Genomic DNA, 27113 nt, shown 5'->3' with positions numbered 1-27113 from the left:
CTGTGTCCCGCCAGCGGCCGCGGGAGGAGCTGCTGGAAGACTAGACGGTGGACCGCCTAGCTCCCGGGACTCCGCGGCTGGGGGCTGAGGCGCGCGCAGGGCTCGGCGCCCTTTCCTCTGATTGGGCGGGACGAGGCCCAGGGGTGGGCCAACAGACAAAGCAGGAGGCAGGAATTGGTTAAGCCCGGAGAGAGGGCGGGGCCTTGGCCCGCGCGGGAGGCGGGAGTGGAGTCCCCCCAGGCTTTCTCTTTTAGCCCCGCCTCCTTCCCGGCTCCAGCTGGGGCCGGAGTGGCTGAGTGGTCGGTACGCAGCTCGCTGGCCTCCCAGTCTTCCCAGCAACCGGTGACACTGCCCGCGCGAGACTGACCACTAGCCGACGCGGGCGAGAGGGACAGGAGCGTGACCTCCCCATCCCGAGGGGCCGGACGCTCGGGCGCCTCCCCGCTCCCCCCACTCGGAGGCCGCGCGCGCCGTTAGCCCCTTCCTCGCTCCCCCGCCCCAGTCCCGCAGTCCGGGAGGCGGGGGTCGGCAGCCGGCTGAGTGGGAACCGCGCGGTGTCTGAGGAGGCAGTCGGCGACCGGTGAGGGGACTGAAGGGCAGGGGAGGGCAAGGGTGGCTCGGGGCAGCAGTCCTCAGCTGTGGCTAGTCTTCTCCCATCTGTCTCGGGCGACTGGTGTCTGCGGCGGTCGGGAGCGCCGCCCGGGCTACGAGTGACGCGGAGATACTGCGGGGCGAGCGATTGGCCGGACACATCCGCGCGGCCTGCTCCTCCCAGGCCTTCCCCTCCGCCTGTCCTCGCTGGTCCTCCTCGGGTGACCTTTTCGGGGCTGGCGTCACCACGACAAACATCGCCAGGCTGAGCAGACTTAAGGGGGTAACGGCCGCCACCGGGTTCTGGCAGCGTTAAACGCTCCCCACTACGTTTTTGGTGCCCGGTCTCGCCCTCCAAGTCGGCTGGCGCCACGGGCAAGGGGCTAGGGTAGGCTCGGGGTTGGGAAGGGGCTCGCTCGAAGAAAGTTTGCCCAGCAACTTGTGACGCGCGCCGACTGAGGCGCCCCAGGATCGGCTGCGCTGCTGTGGGCCACGGAAAGCGACCTGTTCAGGTGCCGTGTTCCGTATTCGGCGAATAGTTGTGCTTCGCTCTTAAGTACCAGGCACCAAGTCCCCAGATGAGTAGCCAGCTTCCCTTCTTTCATCTTGGAGCCCAGAGTTCGCGCAAGTGGAGCTATGGAAGGCCCATGCTGTGCTGCTCTAATCATGTGAGGGATTCTTAGGGGTTGAGGGGGAAGGACTGAAAACGGCTGCAGACCGTTTAGGATGCCTGGAGTGGAGACAGGAGTTAAGCCCCTTACTCAGAGTCGCTCTTAAGAACTGCCCAGGGCCAGGCACAGTGGCTCATGCCTGTTATCCTAGCACTTTGAGAGGCCAAAGTGGGAGGCTCTCTTGAGCTCGGGAGTTCAAGACCAGCCTGGGCAACATGGTGAGAACCCTCGTCTCTACAAAAAATAATAATAATAATAATTAGCCGGGTGTGGTAGCACCTGCTCATAGTCCCAGCTCCGCAGGAGGCTGAGGCTGGAGGGTTGCTTGAGTCCAGGAGGGCGAGGCTGCGGTGAGACAGTGATCAAATCACTACATTCCAAGCTGGGTGACAGCAAGACCCTGTCTCAAAAAACAAACAAACAACAACAACAAGAAGGACTGTCCTAGGCAGAGTAAATCCTAAGCACCGGGCAACCGCAATTCTTAGTGTTAGCAATTTTTTTTTTTTTTTTTTTTTTGAGACAGAGTCTTGCTCTGTCGTCCAGGCTGGAGTACAGTGGCGCGATCTCTGCTCGCTGCAACCTCCGCCTCCTGGCCTCAAGTGATCCTCCCACCTCACCCTTCCCAGTAGCTGAGACTACAGACGGGCGCTACCACACCCGGCTGATTTTTGTATTTTTCGTAGAGACGGGGTTTCACTATGTTGGCCAGGCTGGTCTCGAGCTCCTGACCTCAAGTGAACCGCCCGCCTTGGCCTCCCAAAGTGCTGGGATTACAGACGTGAGCCACCATGCCCGGCAAGATTTAGCAATATTTTGACCTTTCCATATGAAACACTATAATAATAGCTTTTTTTAATTTATTTTTTTGAGATGGAGTCTCACTCTGTCGCCCATGCTGGAGTACAGTGGCACTATCTCGGCTCACTGCAATCTCTGCTTCTTGGGTTCAAGCGATTCTCCTGCCTCAGCCTCCCGAGTTAGCCAGTACTACAGGCCCGTGCCACCATGCCTGGCTAATTTTTTGTATTTTTAAGTAGAGACGGGGTTTCATCATGTTGGCCAGGCTGGTCTCAAACTCCTGACCTCAGGTGATCTGCCCACCCCGGCCTCCCAAAGTGCTAGGATTACAGGCGTGAGCCACCGTGCCTGGCCAACTTTCTTTACTAAAGTTTTCCCATCCAGGAGGATCAGACACTCCAAGTCTACTGTCTAAGATCAGACAGCTAGTAATGGGAGGAACCAGAATTTGGATGCCTGCCTCTCTGGTTCTGCTACACAGGTTGCAGGCTCAACTAGTAAACCAAAGCAGAATATTTGTATGTGCAGTGCACAGTGCTGTGGAAGATATGATGACTGTAGTCAGAGTATTTGTATGTGCAGTGCACATTGCTGTGGAGGATATGATGACTGTAGTCAGAGTACTTGTATGTGCAGTGGGCAGTCCTGTGGAGGATATGATGACTGTAGTCAGAGTATTTGTATATGCAGTGGGTAGTGCTGTGGAGGATATGATGACTGTAGTCAGAGTACTTGTATATGCAGTGGGTAGTGCTGTGGAGGATATGATGACTGTAGTCAGAGTATTTGTATGCAGTGGGCAGTGCTGTGGAGGATATGATGACTGTAGTCAGAGTATTTGTATGTGCAGTGGGTAGTGCTGTGGAGGATACGATGACTGTAGTCAGAGTATTTGTATGTGCAGTGGGTAGTGCTGTGGAGGATACGATGACTGTAGTCAGAGTACTTATATGTGCAGTGGGTAGTGCTGTGGAGGATACGGTGACTGTAGTCAGAGTACTTGTATGTGCAGTGGGCAGTGCCGTGGAGGATATGATGACTGTAGCCAGAGTACTTGTATGTGCAGTGGGCAGTGCCGTGGAGGATATGATGACTGTAGTCAGAGTATTTGTATGTGCAGTGGGCAGTGCCGTGGAGGATATGATGACTGTAGTCAGAGTATTTGTATGTGCAGTGGGCAGTGCCGTGGAGGATATGATGACTGTAGTCAGAGTATTTGTATGTGCAGTGGGCAGTGCCGTGGAGGATATGATGACTGTAGTCAGAGTATTTGTATGTGCAGTGGGCAGTGCCGTGGAGGATATGATGACTGTAGTCAGAGTATTTGTATGTGCAGTGGGCAGTGCCGTGGAGGATATGATGACTGTAGTCAGAGTATTTGTATGTGCAGTGGGCAGTGCCGTGGAGGATATGATGACTGTAGTCAGAGTATTTGTATGTGCAGTGGGCAGTGCTGTGGAGGATACGATGACTGTAGTCAGAGTACTTGTATGTGCAGTGGGCAGTGCCGTGGAGGATATGGTGACTGTAGTCAGAGTATTTGTATGTGCAGTGGGCAGTGCCGTGGAGGATATGGTGACTGTAGTCAGAGTATTTATATGTGCAGTGGGTAGTGCTGTGGAGGATATGATGACTGTAGTCAGAGTATTTGTATGTGCAGTGGGCAGTGCTGTGGAGGATATGATGACTGTAGTCAGAGTATTTGTATGTGCAGTGGGTAGTGCTGTGGAGGATATGATGACTGTAGTCAGAGTATTTGTATGTGCAGTGGGTAGTGCTGTGGAGGATATGATGACTGTAGTCAGGCCCTTTCCTCCAGGGACCTAACATTTGGGAAAATTGGATTCCAGACTAATACATCACTTTTAAAAAGCACTGAGTATCTTCTGTGTGCCCAAGTCCTTGCTAGGCCCAGGGAAGGTGTGAAAGACCTTATAGTCCTTTCTCTCTGATCTGGGGGGCTCTGGCCACTCTGGGCTTCAGTGTTGCCTGTGTCTCAAAAGGACAGGACAAGCTCCCACTATGTATGTTCTCTCCTTGTCTACATCCTGTTGCCTGTGTCTCAAAAGGACAGGACAAGCTCCCACTATGTATGTTCTCTCCTTGTCTACATCCATACCTTCTCTATACTTCCGAGATTTCACAGGAAAATCTTTGTGAAACCAAAACTTTCAAAAGAATGTATTTGGGCTCGGCACGGTGGCTCACACTTGTAATGCCAGCACTTTGGGAGGCTGAAGCAGGAGGATCAACTGAGGCCAGGAGTTCAAGACCAGCCTGGGCAACATGGCAAAACCCCGTGTCTGCTAAAAATACAAAAATTAGCTGTGGTAGCTCGAGCCTGTAATCCCAGCTGCTTGAGAGGCTGAAGCACAAGAATCGCTTGAACCTCGGAGGCAGAGGTTGCAGTGAGCCAAGATCACACTGAGATGGCACCACTGCACTTTAGCTTGGGAGACAGAGCGAGACTCTGCCTCCAAAATAAAAAGAATGTGTTGGCTCGTGATCAGACTTGAGCACTTGGGCTGAGAGTGAACTGTCATTCCTATTTCCACCAGCTCCTTAGATAGAGACTGAATCTGAAGCTGGAAGGAGCAACTTCTTTTGAAGTATTGGATTTTGTTTCTTTATGGGGGAAGGAAGCAAGGAGGGGCAATTCTGGTGCTCTGAATTCCATTCCCCATCCGCACCTCCTAGAATAGGGCTGAAATCTGTCCAGAGTGGAGAGGAATCTCTGCTTCCTGTTACATTCACTGATTAATAGATGCTCCTTCCAGCTTCAGATTCAGTCGGACATGTCTAAGGAGCTGGTGGAAACAGGAATAACAGTTCGCTCCTACCCCAAGTGCCTAAGTCTGATCGTGATCCAGATACATTCTTTTGAAAGTTTTGGTTTCACAAAGATTTTCCTGTGAAATGTGGGGAGTGTGGAGAAGGTATGGATGTGAACAGGGAGAGAACATACATAGTGGGAGTTTATCCTGTCCCTTTGAGACATGGGCAGCGCTGAAGCCCAGAGTGGCCACAGCACCCCAGATCAGAGAGAATAAAGCTGAGCAATGAGTACGAGGGAGGTGTGGAGGCAGGGGTAGCCTCTCTGAGAAAGGGTAGAGAGTCTTGAATGAAGGAGTGAGAGAGCTTTGCCAGTAGAAGGAACTGTAAGTGGCAAGGCCCCAAAACTGCCTCCTGAAGGCCAGGGAAACTTCTACTCCACACCATATCTAGAGTGGGGAATGGATAGTTTGCTTCTATCTCATCTGGATTTCAGGGCAGTCTAGGGGTATCACAGAATCGTGGAGACAGCAGCATCACTCAGATCCTGAGGGGTAAGAATACAAGGAGAAGCCAGCAGAAGAATCACCTCTTCTGATGCCGCTACAACTCCCACCCTCCCACTGCCAGTTCCTGCCCCTCTTCTCATGGAGACCATTCCATTCCTGGGTCAGGGCCCCACGATTAACACAGCGCACACAGAGCATTCCCTGGGGCGCCAAGTGCTGGTTCTTGGGGTTGGCATTTTACCCCCTTGTGCCCTGGCTGCCTGGTGCTTCCCTGTGAATTTCACAGCCAGGTCTGTCCCTGCTGCTCACTGAGCTGCTGCAAGCCTCCTGGGGCCTTTAGGAAGGGGCGGGGCTGCCCTAGGGAGACTGAGAGATGGGCTATGTGGCCTGCTGACTTACTCCTGTCCCTAGACCCACCTGCGCACTTGTGCTGGATGACTGGACGAGCCTGTATAGGAAGCCCAGGTCACATGGGGGTTACTAATAACACCCACCTCAAAGGACTACTGGGAGGACGAAAGGGAAACACATGTACAAACATGTGAGAATTCTTGTGTGTTAATACCAGTAACAACTGGTATGTATGGTTTCACCTTCTGAGAGTCGCAGTGAGAGAAGGTTTTGCGTAAGTCACAACCCCAAGTCCCTACCAGGTCTAGGTGTCCAGTTTCCAAAACAGCAGGTGGACTTTTCGGGAGAGGGCAGCTAGGAACTAGGGCCTTGGAAAATGAGAGGAACAGCTCTCCTCTGTGCTTACTGAAGCTCTGAAGGTCAGACAGGGTCAGTGACCTTTTCTCAACTAAAGCCCTCCAAGGACTGAGGTGGGCCAGCCTCCCTTCAAATGTTCCAGGATTTGGAAAGGCCATTTGGACAAGCACTATTCAATAAAAATAAAATATAAGCCACATTTATAATCTTAAATTTTCTTTAAAAATGGGTAAAATATATTGTGATATATTTCATTTAACCTAATATATCCAAAATATTTCAACATATAATCAATGCTAAACATTATTAATGAGATATTTTGCATTCTTTTTTAATACTAAGTCTTTGAAATGAGGAGAGTATTTGGCTCTTACAAATCAACTCAGTTTGAACCAGCCATGTTTCAAGTGCTCAGTCACCACATGTGGCTCTGGGCCACTGTAGTAGACAGCATAGCAGGGAACAGTTCCCCTCAGCCCTATTCCCTGCTGCCCAAACCAGGTTTATAACTCTGATTTCAAGATGACCACTTGTTTCTTGTGAATCATGACTTTTTGAGGTCTTTTGTCCCACCCCAGAAATGCTGGCATGGCAGAACAGATAACCAGGGAAGAAAAATCTTTATTCTGATTGAAAATAAGGATTTTCAATTATTTTATTTTCAATTATTATTAAGGAAAAAAATGACATATGAAACTCAGAAGTTTATCTTGCCCCTATTATAGATATTGGTTTTTCCATTAGCTTATCTTCCTTCTTAGTACCTGTTTTGTTTCGGTTTCTTTTAGTTATATGTATAGTATTTGTTTTAAATGCTTGAAAGGTACTTATGTACTTTATTCAACAATGAGAATTTTCACCAATTCACACGTAATTTCCCCCTTCCCTCTTTCCAAACTTTCCTGTACTTTTTTTCCAAAGTGAAAGAAATTTGGTGGTATAGCATCTTTAAAACTCACACTCAATCAGGAGAGTGGGGATTAGGATGATCTAGAAGTCAGTCTTTTTTTTGGCACAGTAATAATTTTTCTTTCAGGTTTCCACTTCAAGCGTGACCCTTTTGCCTGTGGGATGAGCTCCAGCATGGGGTGAGGTACAGAAGAGAGACTTGAAGAGCGTGCCTTGGGACTCAAGCGCCAAACCTGTACCCTAGCGAGTGTCCTACTCCGCATCCGTAATGGAAGGAAATGGTATTGTTGTTTATATGCCATTTAAGTGTGCATGTTGGTATTTGTGCATTTGCCTTCCTTGGGCATGTGGCCTGGGAGGCAGTGGCCTGGGAGAGGGTGGGCTCCTAGACACACGGTTTGAGAGGTACCATGGTCTCCAGATACCCGAGGAGGAGGCAGAGCACTCAGTGGGGCACGAGCATTGCTTTCTTTGGCATTTGGGATCAGCCACTGAGTCTCCAGGAAGTTTTTATTTTCAGGAGGGCAAGCATTCCTCTGAACTGACGTCTAACTAGAATCAGCAGCCAGTGTCTGGGTTGAAAGTCCCTCTGGAGGAACCAAGGAGCTCTCTAAAGTCTACTCCAGCCTGGGCGTGATGGCTCACGCCTGTAATCCCAGCACTTTGGGAGGCCGAAGCGGGTGGATCACCTGAGGTCAGAAGTTCAAAACCAGCCTGGCCAAGATGGTGAAACCCCGTCTCTACTAAAAATACAAAAATTAGCCAGACACAGTGTCACGTGCCTATAATCCCAGTACTCAGGAGGCTGAGGCAAGGAGAATCCTCGAATCCGGGAGGCAGAGGTTGCAGTGAGCCGAGATGGAGTGACTGCTCTCTAGCCTGGGCGACAGGGCGAGACTGTCAGAAAGTCTACTCCAGAGCTCCTACTTGCATTTTTTGTTTAAAAATCATACTAATCATACTCTTTGTATAAGATGTCTGGGATTTAAAATACTCTAGAGCTTCGCCCCACCAAAAAAAAAAGTGGAGTGGGGGTGTGGATGAAACAAGAATGGTAAAATGGTGACTGATCTGTGATACTACTGTTCAGGTTTTCATATTTTAAAATGTCCATTAAATAAATACCCTCCTCCAGAAAACATTTCCCTCCCTTTCTTCCCCTGCTCAGTTGTAGTTCACATTTTCCCTTTTACTTCATCTCTACTGGGCACGGCACGTCTTACTCCAGAGGCACGAGAGGAGGGCATCCCATGCGGCGACTCCTGCCCAGCGTGGTGGGGCAGCAGAAGCTCCAGAGCCCAGACTTGCAGGTTTGCTATTTTCACTTTACCCCATTTGTATCCAAAACATAAGGACCCTGTATACGGGGGTATTTTAACCAAAGTTCTGAGTATTTATGATGAACTTTCATCTGCTAAGAAGAAAGTGACAGCTGACCATTTTGTTTGTGTCCTCTCCCGCATCTGTTGAGTGACAAGGGGCTATACTGTACTAGCAACTAGACCTATCTCCAGTAAGGCTGGAGACTGACCCGTGGCCCCTGAGAGAAGTCGTCAGTGCTGAGGCAAGGTGAGGAGGGCAGCCACATTGTGCTCTTGACTAGAGGGCATGTGAGGTTCTGTGCACATACGACAAAGGCTGACCCTGTTCCCAGACAGCTGCCCGGAGCAACCTGTCAGAAGAATTCAGGGATATCATGTGAGACAAATAGGATAATAGAGCAGATTTGGTCTCCATAAAGGAGTTTTTCTGCTACTCCAGATTCTCAGATTCCTGTGGCTGAGACAGGAAATGCTGCAGAATGTTCATAAACAATATGTTTTTCTTGATCAGATTCATCATTTTCAAACCTTCACAAACAACTTGGATATCCTGACAATTATTATAGAATGGATGCCCCTTGCTTCTCCCCAGCCTTTCCTGAAAATGGGAAAAGTGTTCTTGGATAATGCCACCAACTTTTAATAATGTTTTTTGTGAATTATCTATGCTCCCGTTTTTACCCCTTTACTGGGTCATGAGTTGCTTTCTCAACTTTGGGGCTGTATACTGGCATGGGGTAGTGTGTTTATCAAGTGCTGTCCAAAGCCAAGGAACAATAATTTGGGGTTTCTCAAATACCTTCCCTTGGCCAGGCCCCAGCCCCTTCAGTAACTTCAGGGTCTGAGCCCTTTGCCTAGGCTGTTGCTGCTGGACCTGTTTGTGCTTCATCACATTACCCGCTTTGTTCTTCCAGCCCAAGTCTGGCTGGGTTCATGTCAGTGACTCAGGAAAGCTGGGTTTTGGAGGAAGGCGTTGGTATAGTCTAAACGCAGGGGACTTCTCACTGCCCCATCCTGCCTTGGTCATTTCCTAATGCATCCCCAGACAAGGATCCCCATCCAAGGCCAGCGAACAGGCTTGGCGTTCCCTTCCCTCAGAGCAGTGTTGATGGTTCCCAGGCTAAATGCAAGCTCCCCTTTGAATCCATTCCTGTTTGTTCTCCAGGACACTTGTAGTTTCCCTCCTGCCCTTCCAAGTGGTTCAAGGACATCCCCTCCGTATTTCCGGGATGCCCATGGCTTTGCTTTGTCTTGGGGAAGGGAATCCTGGAGATGGACTACCTAAAGAAGTTATAACAAATAGGGAGTTCGTGTTCCCCTCTCCATTCCTTAGGAGCTGCTGCAGAGGCTCACAATGACCTTCTCCCCACAGGCTCACGGTGCAGGGTGAACCTGGCCACAGCTCACCCTGGAACAGCCACAGTGTCTGCCCCTTAGAGAAGAACCCTGAAATCAGACCAGTTTTTGCAGCCTCCCCCTTTCCTCTCTGTTACAGTGCCCTTTCCAGGCCTTAAGAGAAGTAAAACTTAGCTGCAGCGTCAGGAGGTGGACCCCAGAGTGTGAGTGGCACGCTTCCCTGTGAACCCGTCCTCACTATGTTTGCCACATCTGGGGCAGTGGCAGCGGGGAAGCCTTACTCGTGCAGCGAATGTGGCAAGAGCTTCTGCTACAGCTCAGTGCTGCTGCGACATGAGCGAGCTCACGGCGGTGATGGCCGCTTCCGTTGCCTAGAATGCGGTGAGCGCTGTGCACGGGCTGCTGACCTCCGAGCGCACAGGCGCACCCATGCTGGCCAGACCCTCTACATCTGCAGTGAGTGCGGACAAAGCTTCCGCCACAGTGGCCGTCTTGACCTACACTTGGGCGCACACCGGCAGCGATGCCGCACTTGCCCCTGCCGCACATGCGGCCGGCGCTTCCCGCACCTCCCGGCGCTGCTGCTACACCGGCGCCGCCAGCATCTGCCAGAGCGGCCCCGCCGCTGCCCGCTGTGCGCCCGCACCTTCCGGCAGAGCGCGCTGCTCTTCCACCAGGCACGGGCGCACCCCTTGGGGACAACCTCTGACCCTGCTGCCCCACCCCACCGCTGCGCGCAGTGCCCGCGAGCCTTCCGAAGCGGCGCCGGGTTGCGGAGTCACGCGCGCATCCACGTGTCCCGGAGCCCCATGCGACCCCGTGCCTCAGACGCCCACCAGTGTGGCGTGTGCGGCAAGTGCTTTGGCAAGAGCTCTACGCTGACGCGACACCTGCAGACGCACTCGGGGGAGAAACCCTTCAAGTGCCCGGAGTGCGGCAAGGGCTTCCTGGAGAGCGCCACGCTGGTGCGCCACCAGCGCACACACACGGGCGAGAAGCCGTACGCATGTGGTGACTGTGGACGCTGCTTCAGCGAGAGTTCCACGCTGCTGCGCCACCGGCGCAGCCATCAGGGCGAGCGGCCACATGCGTGCGCCACTTGCGGCAAGGGTTTCGGGCAGCGCTCCGACCTGGTGGTGCACCAGCGCATCCACACGGGCGAGAAGCCCTTCGCGTGCCCCGAGTGCGGCCGCCGCTTCAGCGACCGCTCGGACCTCACCAAGCACCGGCGCACGCACACGGGCGAGAAGCCCTACCGCTGCGAACTGTGCGGCAAGCGGTTCACGTGCGTGTCCAATCTCAACGTGCATCGGCGCAACCATGCCGGCCACAAGCCACACAAATGCCCCGAGTGCAGCAAGGCCTTCAGCGTCGCCTCCAAGCTTGCACTGCACCGCAAGACGCACCTGGGCGAACGGCCAGCGGAGTGCGCAGAGTGCGGCAAGTGCTTCAGCCACAGCCGCTCGCTGTCACAGCATCAGCGGGCCCACACGCGCGCCCGCACCGCTGCCGCCGTGGCCATCCAGTCCGCAGTGGGCACTGCCCTCGTCTTTGAGGGGCCGGCTGAACAGGAAAAGCCAGGGTTCTCTGTGTCCTAGTTGAGGGAGGCTTGCTGAGGCTTCTCTAAAGGTGGTTGGGCAAGCACCTATATAGTATCACGGGGACAGCTGAGGCAACTCGTAGATGGAGGTTTGGGAAAAGACGATGTGGCCTCCTACCTTTCCAGTTTCTGTTGGCAGCCCTTCACCTAGCCTCCTGCCTCGCCTCTACACCTACTACCCTGTCGGCCCTTTTGCCATGCTGTCCTCGTATAACTGGGACTCTCTCCTCAGGTGTAGGTGCAGGGAGTCAGGGAACCCTTAGACTCCTCTGTGTGCAAGAGCCCAGGTGTTGGTGTGTCCCTTTAATGCTACTGTGCTCTCTGGTGTTTCTGATTTTCCTGCCTTTGTTCTGTCTTCTCTTGTCCTATCTCATTCCAGCCCACATCTTCTCCTTTCCTGATTACTTTTGTTGTCCTGCCTCTTCAGGTAATGGTCACAGATTTGGCTGTAGGCACGTTACCAGCCCTGTGGCTTCTTGACTCTTGGTTCCCTGTTATCTCTGCTTCTGAAAAATGTGGGTATGGAGGTGGGTGGGAAAGCTCACTTCCATAAAGGATGTCTCCATGCTAGGAGCTGCCTGCACCCTGGCAGAGGTGGCCAGTCACGTGAAGGTGGGCAGGGCCCTTAGCATGGCCACACATGTCCCCAGGGCAGATCAAGGGGCCTCTCAGAACAATGTTCCCCAGCCAGGTGAGGAATATTTTCACTGGGACCCAGGCCAAAACCATGTGGGTCCACAAAGCCAGGCACTGCCAAGTGGAACATGAGGTTATTTCCAAATCGTGGGAGCCACCAGTAGGGAGAGGGCAGGATGGAAAATCCCCTGGAGCTGGTCAACAACTTTTTGCTCATGGCTAGTGAAATAAAGTTGTTTGAGTACTAGATGCCAAGTGCCGCCTTTGTCAAACCTAAGGCTGCTGACCAGAGTTTGGAAGTGATCCAAGAGCAGGTCCATTCAGTTCCAAGGTCTCTTGTACCTTCCCAAGGCAGCTCAGTGATCTTGTATGGAGGACCACTTGATTCCACACTAAAAGGTAAGACTTCAAGGCCTACATATTGCGTTTTCTCTGTTAATGGCAAGTACAAGATGGCTCAGGATCATATGCCTCTATTTCTGCTCCAACCAGTCGGCCAGGAGTGACCCAGCAGTCTCCAGATTATCCCCGCCTGCTCTATTTGAGTGTAAGGGTGGGTGTCTTACTCCACAGGAAAGGGCTGCAAACTGTCAAAGTGAGTCTGGAAAGGGTCAGAGGTGAGGGCCTGCAGAGAGAAACAGGACCTGCACCTAAGCTGCATTCTGGTACATGGTTTCAAAGGGATCCAGGATTTCTGCACCTCAGGTGCCAAAACACTTGCTCTGCCCACACATGCCTGCATAAAATACTCTGTTTATTTTGTCCTTTAGGAAGACTAAAGTAGTCCAGCTCCCCTACAGCCCAGTCTTGCCCCCACCCTGCACTCTGTCGCCTTAGTTCCTGGGGACCAAGCATCTGGCGTTTCTCAAGCAGACCCTCTCCTCGTTGCTCCTTTTCAGTCCCTGGAGTCTGGCTTCCTAAAGCCAAAGCTGGAGGAGAGCTCATTGCTGAGGAAGCAGGGTTGGAGCCTGAGGAGATGCAGAGGGCCTGGACCCCTCACTGGATCCCAGAGGCCCAGGGGCAGAGATGCTGGGACAGGGCTCTAGGGGACCACTGGGTGACTCTTGAGGGGCTAGAAGCAGGGCTGGGTGACTTTTGCTACGGTGGGCTGCAACACTGTCTGGCTTCTCAAAGCGCTTGCCGCAGAATTCACAGGGGAAGCGCAAGGCAGCCACCGTCTCTGCATGCTTGCGCTGGTGCCAGTTCAGGGAAGCCTTCTGGCGGCAGGTAAACCCGCATATCTCACACCTGGAGTCAGGGACAGAAGAGGGAAGGAACAGGCCTCAGGCCATCATGACTTCCCTAGGGGGTTCCTCCTGCTCCCCACTGCCTAGGTGTCCTATATGCCTAGCTTCCAGACTCCACCTCCTCCCTTCTGGCCCCTGGCCCTCAGACCCCACCCCAGCACTCACTGCAGGGGTTTTTCTCCAGTGTGGATACGTCTGTGGATGACAAGGTTGCTGCTAGTGCGGAAAGACCGGGCGCAGAACTCACAGATGTAGTCCCGGGTGTCTGCAGGCATATGAGGGACACTCCAGCATCTGCCCCCACCCTGTGGCCCCTCCTTGGCCCACCCCACCCACTATCCCTCACCAGAGTGCACCAGTATTGGAGGTCAGGAGGCTCAGGTTCTAATTAGTTGTTATCCAAATCATGGAGCCCGTCTGGACCTCCCTTACCTGATGGGTCATGACAACCAAGTAAGATACGAACCCAGCTAAAAGACTTCATTATTGTCCACCCCAGCCCCTGCCCGCCAATCCCACTCAAACCAATGAACTCCCGATGGAAGTGCACCACCCCACCTCAGCCTCTAGGCTGGTTCTTTCTCAAAGGAGACACATGGAATGGAGAGCTGGGTCCTTATGTATGAATTGAAGGCACTGGACAGCAGCCAAGCAGAACCTTGGAGTCAGCGATGGGAATCAGGATTGAAGCTCAAGGCCCAAGGACAGACCCTGGCACCTGGAATCATCTACCACCTATTTAGGCTTGCATATCCCACCTGTCCCAAACCCTATCAGTGCCCTGTGGAACTACTTAACTGCAGGCAGCCAGTCCCCTCTCCTCTTTTTCCCTGAGCCTGCACTCCCTGCTTGTTCCAATAGCACCTGCCTGTTGCCCATGGTCCCTGTGTGGCAGCAGCTCTCACAGGCTGCTGTGGTTTCTCTAACCCACCAAACCTCAGGGTCTACAGTAGAAAAGGTGTCTTTGCTTCTCATGGTGCCCTTTAGAGACCATGTCTAACATCCCCAGCTCTCTGAAGACCGCACCATCAGACCACACAAACACACACCTGCAGCCTCCTCCTTTGGCCCCATCACTCCCCCTCCATCCACACAACTCTAGGTTCAGCCCCTCTACTCCTGTCAGCTACTACTCCTGCTGTCAGTCAGCACTCCAGCCCTCTGTTCCCTCACCTCACTGACCTCATCACCCACCCTCCTCAGCCACCAGTCTCAGGTCACACCCATGCACTGCACCACTTCAGAAATTGCTATTTCTTCTAAGATACAGCGGGTTAGGAGGAGAAAAAAAAAGAAATTGTGATTTCAAACATCCTGGTTCATGCCAGGGTCTCCAATCTTGTCCTCTTGCTATGATAATCCCATGATTCCAGGCCAGTCCACTGGCCCTACCATCTTCCCTCTGAGCCCCTTCCCCGCTCAGCTACATTTCCACAGCCATCTTTGTTGCCTTCTTTCATTCACACTACCAATCTTCCTGTCCCTCTCTCCGTCAACTGTACTTGCTTGGTTAAAGCCCAACTCAGGATAGACACAACTTTTGGTCTGCTCCGGGCCTGCACGTGTGTACTGTAGGGGGCACAATCTGCCTCTTGGCCACTCTTTTCATCTAAAACCACAAGTCTTAAGGCCGCCTTCTTGCCCTACTGTGTCTGCATTTCCCTCATCAGTTCACTTTTCCAACTTTCTAGAAATACAGAAGACATTTCACACCACCTCCTTTCTCCACCAGCCTCCAACATCCCCAGCCTACCAGCCTTATTCAGCGGTGCTCTTGTTTCTAAAGTCGCCAAGAAACTAGAACACCCACATCTTCTGCCCACCAAATCCACTATTCAACTTGCATCTGTGTCTATATAAACAACTGCTCAAACTGTTCCCCCCGGCAGCCCTCCACTGTGCCCCTCAAGACCAACCCCTTCTCACTTGAGGTCCCCAACCCCATTCTAGCATCAGCAGCAAGCCTTTCTCTATGGAATCATTCCCATCTCCATGCCCTGAGCCCACAGCCTTCCAGCTGGGACTCTATTTCTCTGCCTATCTTCACAGCAAAATAGAGTTGTCCATACTTGCTGTCTCCACTCTGCCTTGAACGCACTCCGTTCCGGGTATCCCCACAGCTCCACTGCCCCTCTTGTCAGTTCCATCTTGTCATCTGGTGGCTTCACCACTGCCACATCTGGTTGCCTATTCTCAGCTCACATTTGGCCTGTCGCACTAGCAACCATCCCCCCTTCCTCCCTGGAGCATTTTCTATACTCAGTTCCTCAAATACCACTCTCTTCATCTTCCTCACTACTCACCTGACCTGCCCTCTGATGGCTAGAGGGCCATGACAGTCACTTCCTCTATGTAGGGACACTCTGGCCTCATCGCTCTTAATACCACCCATATGCTCATGACCCACACATTTATATTTATATTTTTGCCTGACGTCTCCCCTGATCTCCACATTCACATCTCCTGGGTGTTTAATTAGCATGTCTCAAATCAAATTTCCCTTCCCAAGCCCATTTCTCCCTTGTTTTCAGAAAAATCACATCACCTTCTGCCCAGTTGCTGAGGCTGGAATCCTCCAAGTTACCCAACTCCTCCCTTCCCACTCGACTGCAGCCAACCCATCCTTCCCACAGAAGCTCGTTTGGCTCCATCTGCACACACACTGGCCTCCATCCATTCCTCACTGACTCAGCTGCTACCAGCAAATCCAGGCACCACGTTGCCCTCTTGCACATCTCTGCAGTCACCTCACAGTTGAGTGCCTGGTTCTGCTCATCTGAGGTCCCCCTGTTCACACAGCAGCCACAATGATCTTTTAAAAAGTCAGCCATGTTCCTCTGCCATTCAAGACTCTGCGATGGCACCCATCTCACTTAAAGCAGATGTCAAACTGTCCTGTGGATGGTCTCAGAGGCCTCCATCAACTATGTGACTTCTCTTCCTTTCTCAGCTCCTGGCCTCTTCCCTATTCCTGGAACATGTCACCCAGATACCACCTAAGGGCCCTTCCACAGGCGCTGTCCGTAGTCTGTAAGGTACAGGTTTCCATTCCTCACTTCACTTAAGTCTTTGCTCAAAGCATCTTCTCTTTCTACAATAGCAACTCCTCCTTATGCTCTCCTCCTTTCCCTTGCTTCCACATTTCTTCATAGCCCTGTATCACTAAAGTGGATGTCTCAAGAGGGTTAGCGCTGCCTGCTCTGTTCATTGCTGTACCCAGTACCCAGAACAGTTTAAAACAAGCAGGTGCTCCACACACAGGGCATACAGGATGAGGGAGAGTCATCCCTCAGAGGGAGGTGAAGAAACCCACAGAGCCCGGGGTGACGGGACCCACAGAGGAAGGTAAAAGGTCCCACAGAGGAAGGTGGAGTTCCACCACTCACCACTGTGCAGCTTCATGTGCTCCTTCAGGTGTTTCTTAAAGTTGAAGGACTTCCCACAGGCTGGCTCTGGGCAGGAGAAAGACTTCTGGTGGATGTGCTGGTACTTTTTGTGGTGCTAGAGAAGGAAGTGGGTGGTAGGGAGAGAAGAGGCAAAAGGATAGCCACCTTCCACGGAGAGATCAACTGAGCTGACCCGGCAGGCATGCTCCTCTGTCCCCTTCCTGGCCCCTGTGCCCCAGCAGTTCTCCCTGTCATGGCCTGCTCATTTCCTTGAGGCTCAGTCCTCACCTACACCATGAGCACCACACCCATCCCATCCTGACCACTCAACTCTCCTGTCACCCAATTCTGTGCTTTACTTCCATTATCTCACCTCCTTGTCACACTCTCACCCTGCAATGTCCTGCAATGTTCCCTGTACAAAGTATCACTCTGGGTGACACCCCTGGTTCACCTAATCATGAATGCACTATCTGCTGCAGAGGGGAAAGCAGTTTGGGTAAGTATGATTATCCTATTTGATGTCAGTATTCACGTACAACAGTATCTCCCCAACTGCTTGCTTTTTAATAGTTCACCATGGGTATATGTATGATTTTCTTCTAAATCTGCTTTGGAAACACACACACACACACACACACACACACACACACACACACACACACACACGCTCTCAACCTAGAACACTATTAAGGGTAACAGGCTCTTCAACCTTAACTCCTAAATATCAAAGTATTTCTCTTTTCACTGACCTAAGTTGGCATCCTGGCTCACTAAATTGCATGGGCTGTCCCCTTCTTTAGAATCCCATTTTTCCACAGTTAAACTTCCAGGGGCTGCTTTGGTCTTCTCCATAACAGACTCCAGAATGTCTGACATGCCCTGCCGAATGCTCTTCTCAGCCTAGAGCTTTCCTGTCATCCCAGGTCATTTTCCCTTTTCACTTGATTCCTCTCTGTCATCTTCTGTGAGCGGCATTCTCCCCTGTCTGTCTACCCTCACCTCACCATCCCAGTGTCTGTGGCCCTCCCCAGCCTTGGTACCTGCTGTGCCAAGTGCTCTGGTTGACTGTAGGGATTGGACCCTTCACCTTCTGTGCCTCAAATTTCTCAGGCAATGAGACTGGGGACAGGACCATCTCCCAGCCCGTTTCACTCTAGAACTACCCTCTCAAGCCAGGATATGTGGCAGCCCAGGCATGGACTCTGAAGCCAGGCCACCAGGCTCAGAACTCTAGCACTAACACACACTAGCTGAAGAGCCTTGAGCAATGCCTAACCTTTCTGTCTGCAAAGTGGGAATAATAGCAGCACCTAATCTATGGGGATATTGTGAGGACCAAAAGACTTTATACATGTCAAGTACCCTCTGCTTCCTGGTTCTGAATCCTCCCATGCCTTAAGATCCTTTTCCTCAGTTTTTCTTTTAGCCTTTTCCCCCACCCCAGCAGCCACACAGGCCCCAACCTGTGCCCCTCACATTCAAATACTGCCGGTTGGAGAAGATCCTTCCACAGCCAGGGAAGTCACAAGGCATCAGCTCTCTTTTGGCAGCTTTCCTGAGGAGAAGAATGGAGAGGAGCACCATGACTCCTGCCTGCCCTTCTCTGCCTCCCTCCTCTCGGCCCTCCCCAGAACCCCATCTCCCCAAGTCCTACCTAATTCTCTTGGGGCCAATTTGTGCAGTGTCCTCATCCCGGGCCGGGGTTGGAGCAGACTGGGCCTGACTCCCAGTGCTACGGGCAGCAAAGAGGGAGCAGAGGGCCTCGAGGGAGGGCCACATCCCAGGACGCCCCTGCCCTTTCTGTCTCAGCCATCAGGTTACCTGGCCAGGGCCTCAGTCTGCTGGGTCGCTTGAGGGGTCCTGCTGAGCTGTGGCTGCACCCTGACTTCTGCAGGTGGAGGAGCTCTGGAACCCAATGAGGATGCTGACAAGGCCGGCACAGCAAGAGGACTGGAGAGTGCTGCAGGGGCTGGTGGTGTCTCCCCCTCTTTAGGTGTGCAGGTGACAGGGGAAGGGAGTAGTCTGGGGGCATCAGGCTCACTACTGAAAGGAGAACAAAGAGGAAGATGGCATTAACTTTCTGGGCAGTCAGCCATCCCCTGCCCGACCGTAGCCCGTAAACTGAAAAGATCTCAAACTTGAAACAACCCTACCCCCACCCTAGGCTCCCCATTCATATCTGCTTTCAGCCCTCAATCTCCCTGCACCTGACTTCACCCCTTTTCACCCCCTCAGTTCAAAGCCTCTAGTTCTTTCTGCCTTCCCCAAAACCCACCCTTCCCTCCACACTAACAAGCCCTTCCCTCTAGTCTGCAAAGCCATGAACTGCCAGGCCAGCTGCCTCCCTCTCTTGCTCTGCTCATTCTCCCTCAACCCCAACTTGCTCATCTGGGGAGGAGCTGTAGGTCCATAAGCTGGCATCACTGAGCATCTCCTCTTCATCCTCATTATCGTCCTCTTCTTCCTCACCCTCTTCCTCTCCTGGAGGTGGGAAGGTCTCTGCTGGGGGTCCCACCCTCCTGCAGGCCCAAAGAAGGCAAGCCTGAGGTCCTGCTCCCTCATCCTCCCACCTATGCAATTCCGCCTTTTCCCTCCTACCCACATCCTCACCTGGGCAACCTGGCCTCTTGAGTCCTCTCATCATGCTCAGATTCCAAATCTGTGGGACAGGCAAAGTCAAAAGAGAAGGAACTCTGGACTCAAGGGACAAGGACACGTAAAGTTCTAAGGTCTGAAGTGATGGGAGACTCCTCTTTTTTTTTTTTAAATAGAGACGGGGTCTCACTATGTTGCCCAGGCTGGTCTCAAACCCCTGGGCTCAAGCAATCCTCTTGCCTCAGCCTCCCAGAGTGCTAGGATTATAGGTGTGAACCACTGCACCCAGGCAGAGACTTTTAAGAAGGAGGAGCAGGGAGCAGAGGCTATTGGAGTAGGAGGGGTTGTTCTGTTTCAGAGATGATATTCACATAGTTCACAAAACTATACAGTCAAAAATCTCCTTTCCAATACTGTCCCCCATCGCCTACTTCTTCCCATAGGCAACCTGGTTTTCTATGTGCCTTCCAGAGATATGTCATACATTCGCAAGTACTTACACACACACACACATTCACTTTCCCCTTATTTGTATTTTTCACCAATGATAGCATACCATACACTGTATTTTGTTTTGCTTTTCATGCCCAACAGTGTATTTGATGATATATTTGTCAACATAGAGTTTTTCCATTGAAAAAGGATCATTTTTAGAGAACAGGGTTCTGAGCTACAGAAAATGGGAAACCTTTTCCCTCCCTTTTCTCCATAACTCTGCTTTTTTCCAGCCTACCTGCAAGCTCCTGCCCACTCGTGGCCTCGGAACACCAACTTCTCCGAGTAGTATGTGGAAGGGAGGCTGGCTTGGGTGCCTCTGAAGGTGTAGGGCTCAAAGAGGGTCCCCAGGAGAAGGTATGGCCTGCTGAGCACTCCCACACAAGCCCCCCATCTTGGCTGCCAGGCCCCCGAAGCCCGGGCACCAGGCTGCACTCTCGGCTGTGGGCATGAGACAAGAGCACCAGATACTGCAGACCTTTTGGAGGCAAAGGCTCAGGACCTGGAGGGGTGGGGGAAGCAGTCAGGCTGAACTGGGAAGTCTCCTCCTCTTACCCTCGAGAGCCATACCCAGGGAGCCCTGTTCCCTCAAACCCCAGGGCAACCTCAGCCCCAGTCCAATTTATCATTCTTCAGAACCTAGACACACTAGATCCTGAGACATTGCTCCCTTCCCCACCCAGAGGTTGCCGCCATCAAACTACCCTGTGCTCCCCAACTCACCCCACCCTTCCCAAACTTACTCAGGGCTCCCTTTGAAAGGAGGGTGTTTCTGGGTCACCCTGTGGTCCCTCTTCCCTCTGGCTCTCACCCCCTGCCATCCCCTACCTACCTGCACAGAGGACACAGCCTGAAGAAGTGTACCTGCCAGCAGGAGAAGAGGCAGGTCAGGACTCAGGTGGCCAGCCACCCTCAGCCCTGGGCACTCACACATGTAAGGGGCCAGCCCTAAGGGCCGCTATTCGCTGAGACCATGAGGAGGGGAGCAGGACCCTCGGAGGCCACAAGTCACACAGGCCGTCCTGGTAAAGTGAGAAACCTGAGGGTGGAAAAGAGCAGCAGGACAGGCCCTGGAGAGGAGGCTAGGGGCTGCTGCCTGGGTACCCTCCCCCAAGCCCTTCTCCCGGCCCCTAACCGGTCCAACAGGAACTTGGCGAGCTGCGAGTGCAGGGAGAAGCCCAGCCGCTCCTTGAGGAGGCACCACTGCTCCATGTGGCCGCCCAGGCGGATGCGGCACTTGCTGCGGCGCGCGTCCAGCTGCCGCCGCTTCTCCCGCCGCCTGCAGGACACGTCCACCGCCGGGGAGGAAGCCATGTGCACCAGAGGCTGGAGGGTGGAAGGGACGTCTTCAGCGCCCTGCCGATCTCGGGGGTCGGGGACCCGGCTCCACCTGCCGTTAGGGCCTCAGTTTCCTCATCAGTGAACTAGGGCAAGACTAAACTATTTCAATAGCAGTGGCAGGTGTGGAGCCAAACCCCGACCTTCTATGATACAGGGTGTTGAAGCTCAGCGCTACCATGTGAGTGTCGTCGGGTGGGAGGCAGGCAGACAGAAGCAGTCAGAACAAAGGCCTGCGCCCTCCAGTCCACTGAAGTGGAGCTGTGGGGAAGGGGCGAGAGACTTCCACGGGAAATTTCAACTGGGCTGGGGGGGTCCACACATTTCATCTTGAATAGGGCAGCGGCCTTTACTGGTTTCTAGGGGAAGGAAAGGTCGTGTCCTGGCGTGCAGCTGGGGGCGCTCTTCATAGTTGGGTCGAGTGGCGGTGAGGCCGGGGTCAGAGGTCTGGAGGGCGCCCCCGCTCCACCCCGTCTTGGGCACCCCCACTTAATGCTGACAGTGAGTGGAGCGGACCAATCCCAATGGCAGCTCCCAGGCTGCCCAGAGCCCCCGTCGCGACCCACCCCCACCCCGGCCTTACCTGTGCGCCCCCACGCGCCCTCACCCCCACTGCGCCTGCGCCTGCGCCTCCCGGGCCTAGCGAGCAGGCCCGGAGCTGCTGGAAGACAGGGGCCCACCTCGCGCGCGCAGCGTTTCTCTTTTAAGAAGAAACGGTGCCTCTCGGCGAAGGCTGCGGTAGCCCGGAACTGAGGCCCGCGCCCCAGAGGGAGGGGAGAGTCGGAGGCCGACGCCGTGCGCCTGCGCACTGGGTGCCCCGCGCAACGCCCGCCGGGAATCGTGGTTCCCCGACTCAAGTCGCCCGCGCGCGTCGCGGAGCCCCGCGGCAGTTGTGGTTGGGTGGCTTCTGTGGTGAGCGTCTGCGCTTGGTGACCAAAGGTTTGAGGGAAAGTGGAAGAGACAGGGTCAGGCCTCCTGTGCTCCAACCCCAGCCCACCCGGCCTGTATGGGGACGTTGCCTCTTCACTTGTTCCCGTTTTGTATTCACCTTCGATTTCCCCCTCACAGTTGCCACCCGCAAACATGATGCAGAATCAGTCACTTTGAAAGCCAGCTAGAGCCCTCTGTGGACCGCAGAGTCCCACCAGCTACAGCCCACTTCTATTACCATCAGAATTCCTCCTAAAAGTTGCCTACATTCTCTGTCTACGCTCACTTCCCATCCTCTTCTCTTCAAATGGCTCTGATGGAGCTTTCCTCCCCACCCAGCCACAGCAGTGGCGCTTCACAAGGTCACTTGAGACGGTCATATTGCTACATAGCAGCTGTTAGTTCTGTCCGCCTCTCTGCCCTAGAAAGAGCGCGACTATGTAGCTCTCGTCCTCCTCGTCTTTATGGCTCCCTCTACATTTTTGGGCCCCAGTTTTACTTCTGTGACTTCATATGCTCCAGGTTTTCCACCCTCCTCACTGGCTCCTCCTTTCCTTTTTTTGGATCCATTCCCTCTGTTCTGCCAAAAGATGAAGTGTGCCCTGGCTCAGGCCTTGAACCAGATCTTCTCTCGTCTGCGTATGTTCTCCTGGGTGATCTAATTAGTTCCATGGCTTTAAATACACTGATGGCTCCTAGCCTAGCCCTCTTTCAACTCCAGTCATATATCTTACTGCCCACTTGACTTACATGTGTTAACTGAGCAAACACATGTAAAGAATTTAGGACAGTGCCTGGCATGTAGAGAGCACTGACACATGATAGCTGATATTTTCTCCAACATAAATATGGCAAACATATAACAATAACGCCTGTACCCTCCCCCATGTCAGTAAACTATGTCATCATCCACCCACTTGTTCAGAAAAAAGGGAATCAGCCTTGATTCTTTGCCTTTTATGACACCTAAACCATATACATCAGCATATCTTGTTGGTCCTGTCTCCAAAAATTTATCTTAAATCCAATCACTTCTGACCCTCTCAATTGCTAAAACCCTACTCCAAGCCACTGGTATTAATTTTCTGTAATTGTTGTAACAAATTGTGTTGTGTGTTGTTTTCAGCCACAAACTTGCTCCCTTTACTGAAATTTATTTTCTCACAGTTCTGGAGGCCAAAAATCCAGATTAAGGCATCGGCAGGGCCACAGGCCATTGTAAGGGCTCTAGGGGAGAATCCTTTCGTTGCTTCTTCTAGCTTCTAATGGTGGCCAGCATTCTCTGACTTGTGGCCACGTCACTCCAATCTCTGTCTCTGAGGTCACATTGCCTCCTTCTGTGTCAAATCTCCCTCTGCTTCTCTCTTACAAGGATGCTTGTGAATGCATTTAGAGTCCATCCTTATAATCCAAATAATCTCTCCATCTCAGTATCCTAAGACAATTTCTTCTGTAAAGTATTTGCCATATAAAGTAATCAGCTGCACACGGTGGCTCACGCCTGTAATCCCAGCACTTTGGGAGGCCAAGGCGGGTGGATCACTTGAGGTCAGGAGTTCGAGATGTGCCTGGCCAACATGGTGAAACCCTGTCTCTACTAAAAATACAAAAAAAATTAGCTGGGCATGGTGGCGTGGGCCTATAATCCCAGCTACTTGGGAGGCTGAGGCAGAAGAATTGCTTGAACCCAGGAGGAGGAGGTTGCAGTGAACCGAAATTGCACCACTGCACACCAGCCCGAGTGACAGAGCAAGACTCCATCTAAAATAAAATAAAATAAAGTAATCTCCACAAGTTTTGGGGATTAGGACACAGATATCTTTTCTGGTACTATTTTTAAGCCTACCATACCACTATCATCTCTCACCTGGTCTGTGGCTACATCTTCCTAATGGATCTGCCTCCTACTTTAACTTGTACTCTCACAAAGCAGGGAAAATTTCCTCAAAGATCAAATCTTTTGCTTAAAATCTGTGAGTGGTGCAATCCAAAATCCTTATCATGGCCTCAAGGACCTACTTAATTGGGCCCTTGGCTTCTGCTCTGGCATCATCCCCCAACTTTTCCCACTTTGTCCTCCCTCCTTTTTGCTATTTCTCAAGTGTGCCAAGTATCCTGGAGGGAGTTCTTTTGTCTCTGGAGCACTCAATTCTCCCCTCAGCCCCCGCCCCATCCCCCAGCCCACCACCCAGCTCTTCATCTGTTTGCTCCCTTCTCATCATGTAAATCTCGGCTATAAGATCACCCACTCAGCTATAAAATCCCTCATTCAGAAAGCTCCCTTTCCTCAGTCATGCTTTACCTCACTGTGCCCTATTGTATCTTCTTCATGGCACTTACTTTCTGAAATCATCTCAGGGACTCGTTTGTGTGTTTGTTATTGGTATACGATGATTGTTGACTAGCCCAGCCTTCTCCTCTGCAGCCTAAATATCTCAAATGACATGGTGTCCAAACATGAACACCCTTAGGATGAGCCCAGTGTGTCCTGTGCATATTCCTTTTGATTTGTGGTATCAGTGACTCAACATACTTGTCTGACTAGTGTAAGGTAGGAAGGAAGATGTCCCAGCTACTTTACTCATTAATGAATGTGTAACTTTTCCAGCTACTTTACTCATTAATGAAAGTGTAACTTTTACATCAAAAGAGCAGGACTCCATCGAGAACAAACTTTATCCTTTCCTCATGGTCCCTTAATAGATATCTGCAAAATCCTTGTGATTTCATCCAAGGGAATGAAAGGTCTTGTAATTCTTAGAATGTTGGGTCTCACTTTGAGACCCAAGAACGTTTTTGGTTCTCTTGGTTTGATCTTGTTTAAAATAATAAAATGAAATTACTGCCAACGCCCAGCTCTTCAATAACTGTCTCCAAATAAATCTCTCAGCCTCTCTTTATTTTCTTATATCATCTAGGTAAGGAATGAGCCAACTCTCTCAAAAACAGTCACCAGCCCCTTCCTTTGTAAATGCTGCAAGGGAGTGCTAACATTTTAAGGAGGGGTTCTCTGTAAACATTGGTTCTCTGCCTTTAGTGACCTCACTGCAGTCTGAGACCTTGAATTCCATCTTAGCATCCCATTACAAAGGCTAAGATTAAATGTGAGCTATTTGTATTTTTGTCACTGTTGAGCTTTACAGTTTACAGACTGCTGAAACTGCCAATTCTTTTATACACATAAAAGGGTCCATGTGGAGGACATATTTATCTTCATAACGTTTATTTTTCCTGGACTACACATGGCACCATAGCGCGCTTCTTATCTCCTGCTTTGGCACAGCCAAATCTAATATTGCTGTACCCTCTGAACTTTTAGTATCTTCTCTCCAAAGAGAAAAACTACTTTCCACTCTCCGGATCCAAAGAAGAATGAGCCAAATTGCTACAGAAGTTGAGTCAACCCACTGCCCTCAAATCCTGAGATGTATTCCCAGTGGGAAAAGGAACACTCCTTCAGGACTTTGTACCCCAAATTCCACGAGACCCACAGACACCCTCAGCCCAGCCCAGCTCCAAGTATTTGCATGAATCCTCCCTCTTTCTCAGCCCTCATCCTCTCAGTGACTGGTGTCTTCATCCTCCAACTAGTCATCATTGCTGGGAGTGCAATTCCGTTTCCCCTGAGCCCCTGACAAGTGAAGGGTGGTGCCTCTACCCTGAGTCTGATCATGCCCTAGTGCGGCTGACCTGGGCGCTCTGTGATGCCATGTGGCCCAGGTAGGGTGGGGTGGTATATAAGAGATGCGGTTGCCCTTGCTCCTGGCTGGCCCAGCTGCCTGGGTTGGTCCTGTTAGCTTTGGCTCCGGGACGGAGGGCAGACGACATGAAGGAGGAGGAAGCCAGCCGCCAAGAGACTCGCCGTGGTAAATTCAGCGTCTGCAGGGGTGCTTGACGCGGCGGAGCCCGCGACGCCGGCAGCGGAGCGACATGTTGCTCCTGGTGCTGAAGCAGCAGCTGCCCACTCTCGCTGTGGTTGTGCTGATGGCAGCAACAGCCCGTCTAGAGTGGCCACTGCCGTGATGCTGGCTGCAGCGCTCCATGAAGCAAGTGGAGCCGGGAACAGGCAGAAGCCCCGCCCCCTCCTGAGTTGATAGGGTGGGACCTTCGCGCACACGGGTGCAGCCTCTGCCGCCCAGCTGTGGCTGCGGACCAAGGCCTCCCTGTGCTCTTGGGGGCCAGGAGCAGCCAGGAGCCCCGCCCTCCCAGGCACAGCTACTGCGGCTCAAGCTGTGGCTGCAGACCCAGGCATCTCTTCACTCTCCAGGGGCTGGGAAGTCCCCCCTGCCCGCGCAGGCTCAGACATGCCTGGTTCTGCTGCCTGGTCTCTCCCCGCTCCTGGTGCCTGCTCCACGGGCTCTGAAATGTCTGCTCCCAGTGCCTGGCTGCTCCCTGCTCCCAGTGCCCACTCTGATCTCAGAGCAAAGTTGAGGCCAAGGCCGGCGCTACTGCAACCCGGCCGGGTGTGCGCACACTCGGGCAGCGCTGACATGCCAGCCCCTTGCTGCCTCGGCCCCCTCTGGACTTTGGGCGCCAATGAGCACAGGAGGGAGGCCGAGGTGAGGGCTGAGGGCAGACCAGGACTGACCTGCAGGTGCCCCTCATCACGAACAGCCTGGGTGCTCTAATGTTGTTCCTTCTGTTTTACTTCTAACTGCCCCTTCCTCCTGCTCGCCTCTGACTCTCTCATTGCATAATTTTGCCCCCTCTTTCTCTCCTTCATCTTCTCCCCTTTTCCTTGCCTCATCTCATTTCCTCCTTCTGTACCTAAAAAGTTTGGCATTTGGGCTAAAAAATGAAACAACCATTTCTCTTCAGCCATCTTCCAGCATTAAGCTTCTAATACAGAAGTGTTGGTGAGCCACCAACAATTTGAAGACATTTCTTCTAGTTCTATTCCTGTTGCATTCCCATCCTGTTGAGTCCACTCACCAGACTATTTTTGAGTTGTGCCCTAGCTCTCTCTCCATGCTTCCACCCACCAGGACCTGGTAGATCTTACCCTCCTCACACTGCTCATTCAGCTGGTTAGAAATGAAGCCTCCCACCAGTCAGAACTGGGAAACATGATGGGAACTAAAGAATTCTCTGTCTCCCCTTTCCTCATTGTTAGTCTTCAGTTCACTCTCTCCAGGAGCACCTAAAACAGCTTGTGACTAAACATCCCATTTGGAGCCCTGAGCAGAGACTGTGATCCACTAGATTAGGGCTTTGGGCTTCAAGCCTATACTTATTTCTAGCCTT

At 52.3% G+C, this 27113-nt stretch overlaps 2 protein-coding genes across 14 annotated transcripts; one reads left to right on the top strand and one right to left on the bottom strand.

Moving 5' to 3' along the window:
• The first annotated feature begins 275 nt into the window (after nt 1-275).
• ZNF672 (zinc finger protein 672) lies at nt 276-12124 on the top strand. Of its 10 annotated transcripts, none has more exons than XM_019033023.4 (4): nt 276-580; nt 7089-7242; nt 8190-8271; nt 9779-12124. In XM_019033023.4, exon 4 carries the CDS (start codon nt 9879-9881, stop codon nt 11235-11237), a length of 1359 nt encoding a protein of 452 aa, XP_018888568.3. In that variant the 5' UTR covers nt 276-580; nt 7089-7242; nt 8190-8271; nt 9779-9878; the 3' UTR covers nt 11238-12124. The 10 variants fall into 10 exon arrangements, 8 of the variants coding, with proteins under 8 accessions (XP_018888568.3, XP_018888564.3, XP_055237470.2 ...); XM_019033019.4 differs by having other exon boundaries at nt 8130-8271; XM_055381495.2 differs by having other exon boundaries at nt 433-1103; nt 8130-8271.
• A 488-nt stretch (nt 12125-12612) lies between these two features.
• ZNF692 (zinc finger protein 692) lies at nt 12613-21743 on the bottom strand. Of its 4 annotated transcripts, none has more exons than XM_031007792.3 (12): nt 21523-21743; nt 20737-20927; nt 20434-20465; nt 19840-20042; nt 19122-19170; nt 18896-19030; nt 18333-18554; nt 18166-18243; nt 17988-18066; nt 16509-16623; nt 13288-13387; nt 12613-13123 (listed from the first exon to the last, which is right to left on the bottom strand). In XM_031007792.3, exons 6-12 carry the CDS (start codon nt 18940-18942, stop codon nt 12817-12819), a joined length of 948 nt encoding a protein of 315 aa, XP_030863652.1. In that variant the 5' UTR covers nt 18943-19030; nt 19122-19170; nt 19840-20042; nt 20434-20465; nt 20737-20927; nt 21523-21743; the 3' UTR covers nt 12613-12816. The 4 variants fall into 4 exon arrangements, with proteins under 4 accessions (XP_030863652.1, XP_063562892.1, XP_063562893.1 ...); XM_063706822.1 differs by having other exon boundaries at nt 19840-20103; nt 20737-21025; nt 21523-21620; XM_063706823.1 differs by having other exon boundaries at nt 19840-20103; nt 20737-20991; nt 21523-21533.
• Nucleotides 21744-27113: the final 5370 nt, after the last annotated feature.

This window comes from Gorilla gorilla, chromosome 1, assembly GCF_029281585.2.
Source record: "Gorilla gorilla gorilla isolate KB3781 chromosome 1, NHGRI_mGorGor1-v2.1_pri, whole genome shotgun sequence".
In the NCBI taxonomy this organism is placed as follows: domain Eukaryota; kingdom Metazoa; phylum Chordata; class Mammalia; order Primates; family Hominidae; genus Gorilla; species Gorilla gorilla.
This window is presented reverse-complemented; position numbering and strand designations above follow the sequence as displayed.

Excerpts from the sequence above, each read along its gene's own strand:
- ZNF672 (XM_019033023.4), top strand. The coding sequence starts at position 9,879 with ATGTTTGCCACATCTGGGGCAGTGGCAGCGGGGAAGCCTTACTCGTGC.
- ZNF692 (XM_063706822.1), bottom strand. The coding sequence starts at position 20,915 with ATGGCTTCCTCCCCGGCGGTGGACGTGTCCTGCAGGCGGCGGGAGAAG. Across the intron at positions 19,171-19,839 it reads GAGTGGGCAGGAGCTTGCAG|ATTTGGAATCTGAGCATGAT; the intron begins GTAGGCTGGAAA and ends CCTGTCCCACAG. Across the intron at positions 19,031-19,121 it reads CAAGAGGCCAGGTTGCCCAG|GAGGGTGGGACCCCCAGCAG; the intron begins GTGAGGATGTGG and ends TTGGGCCTGCAG.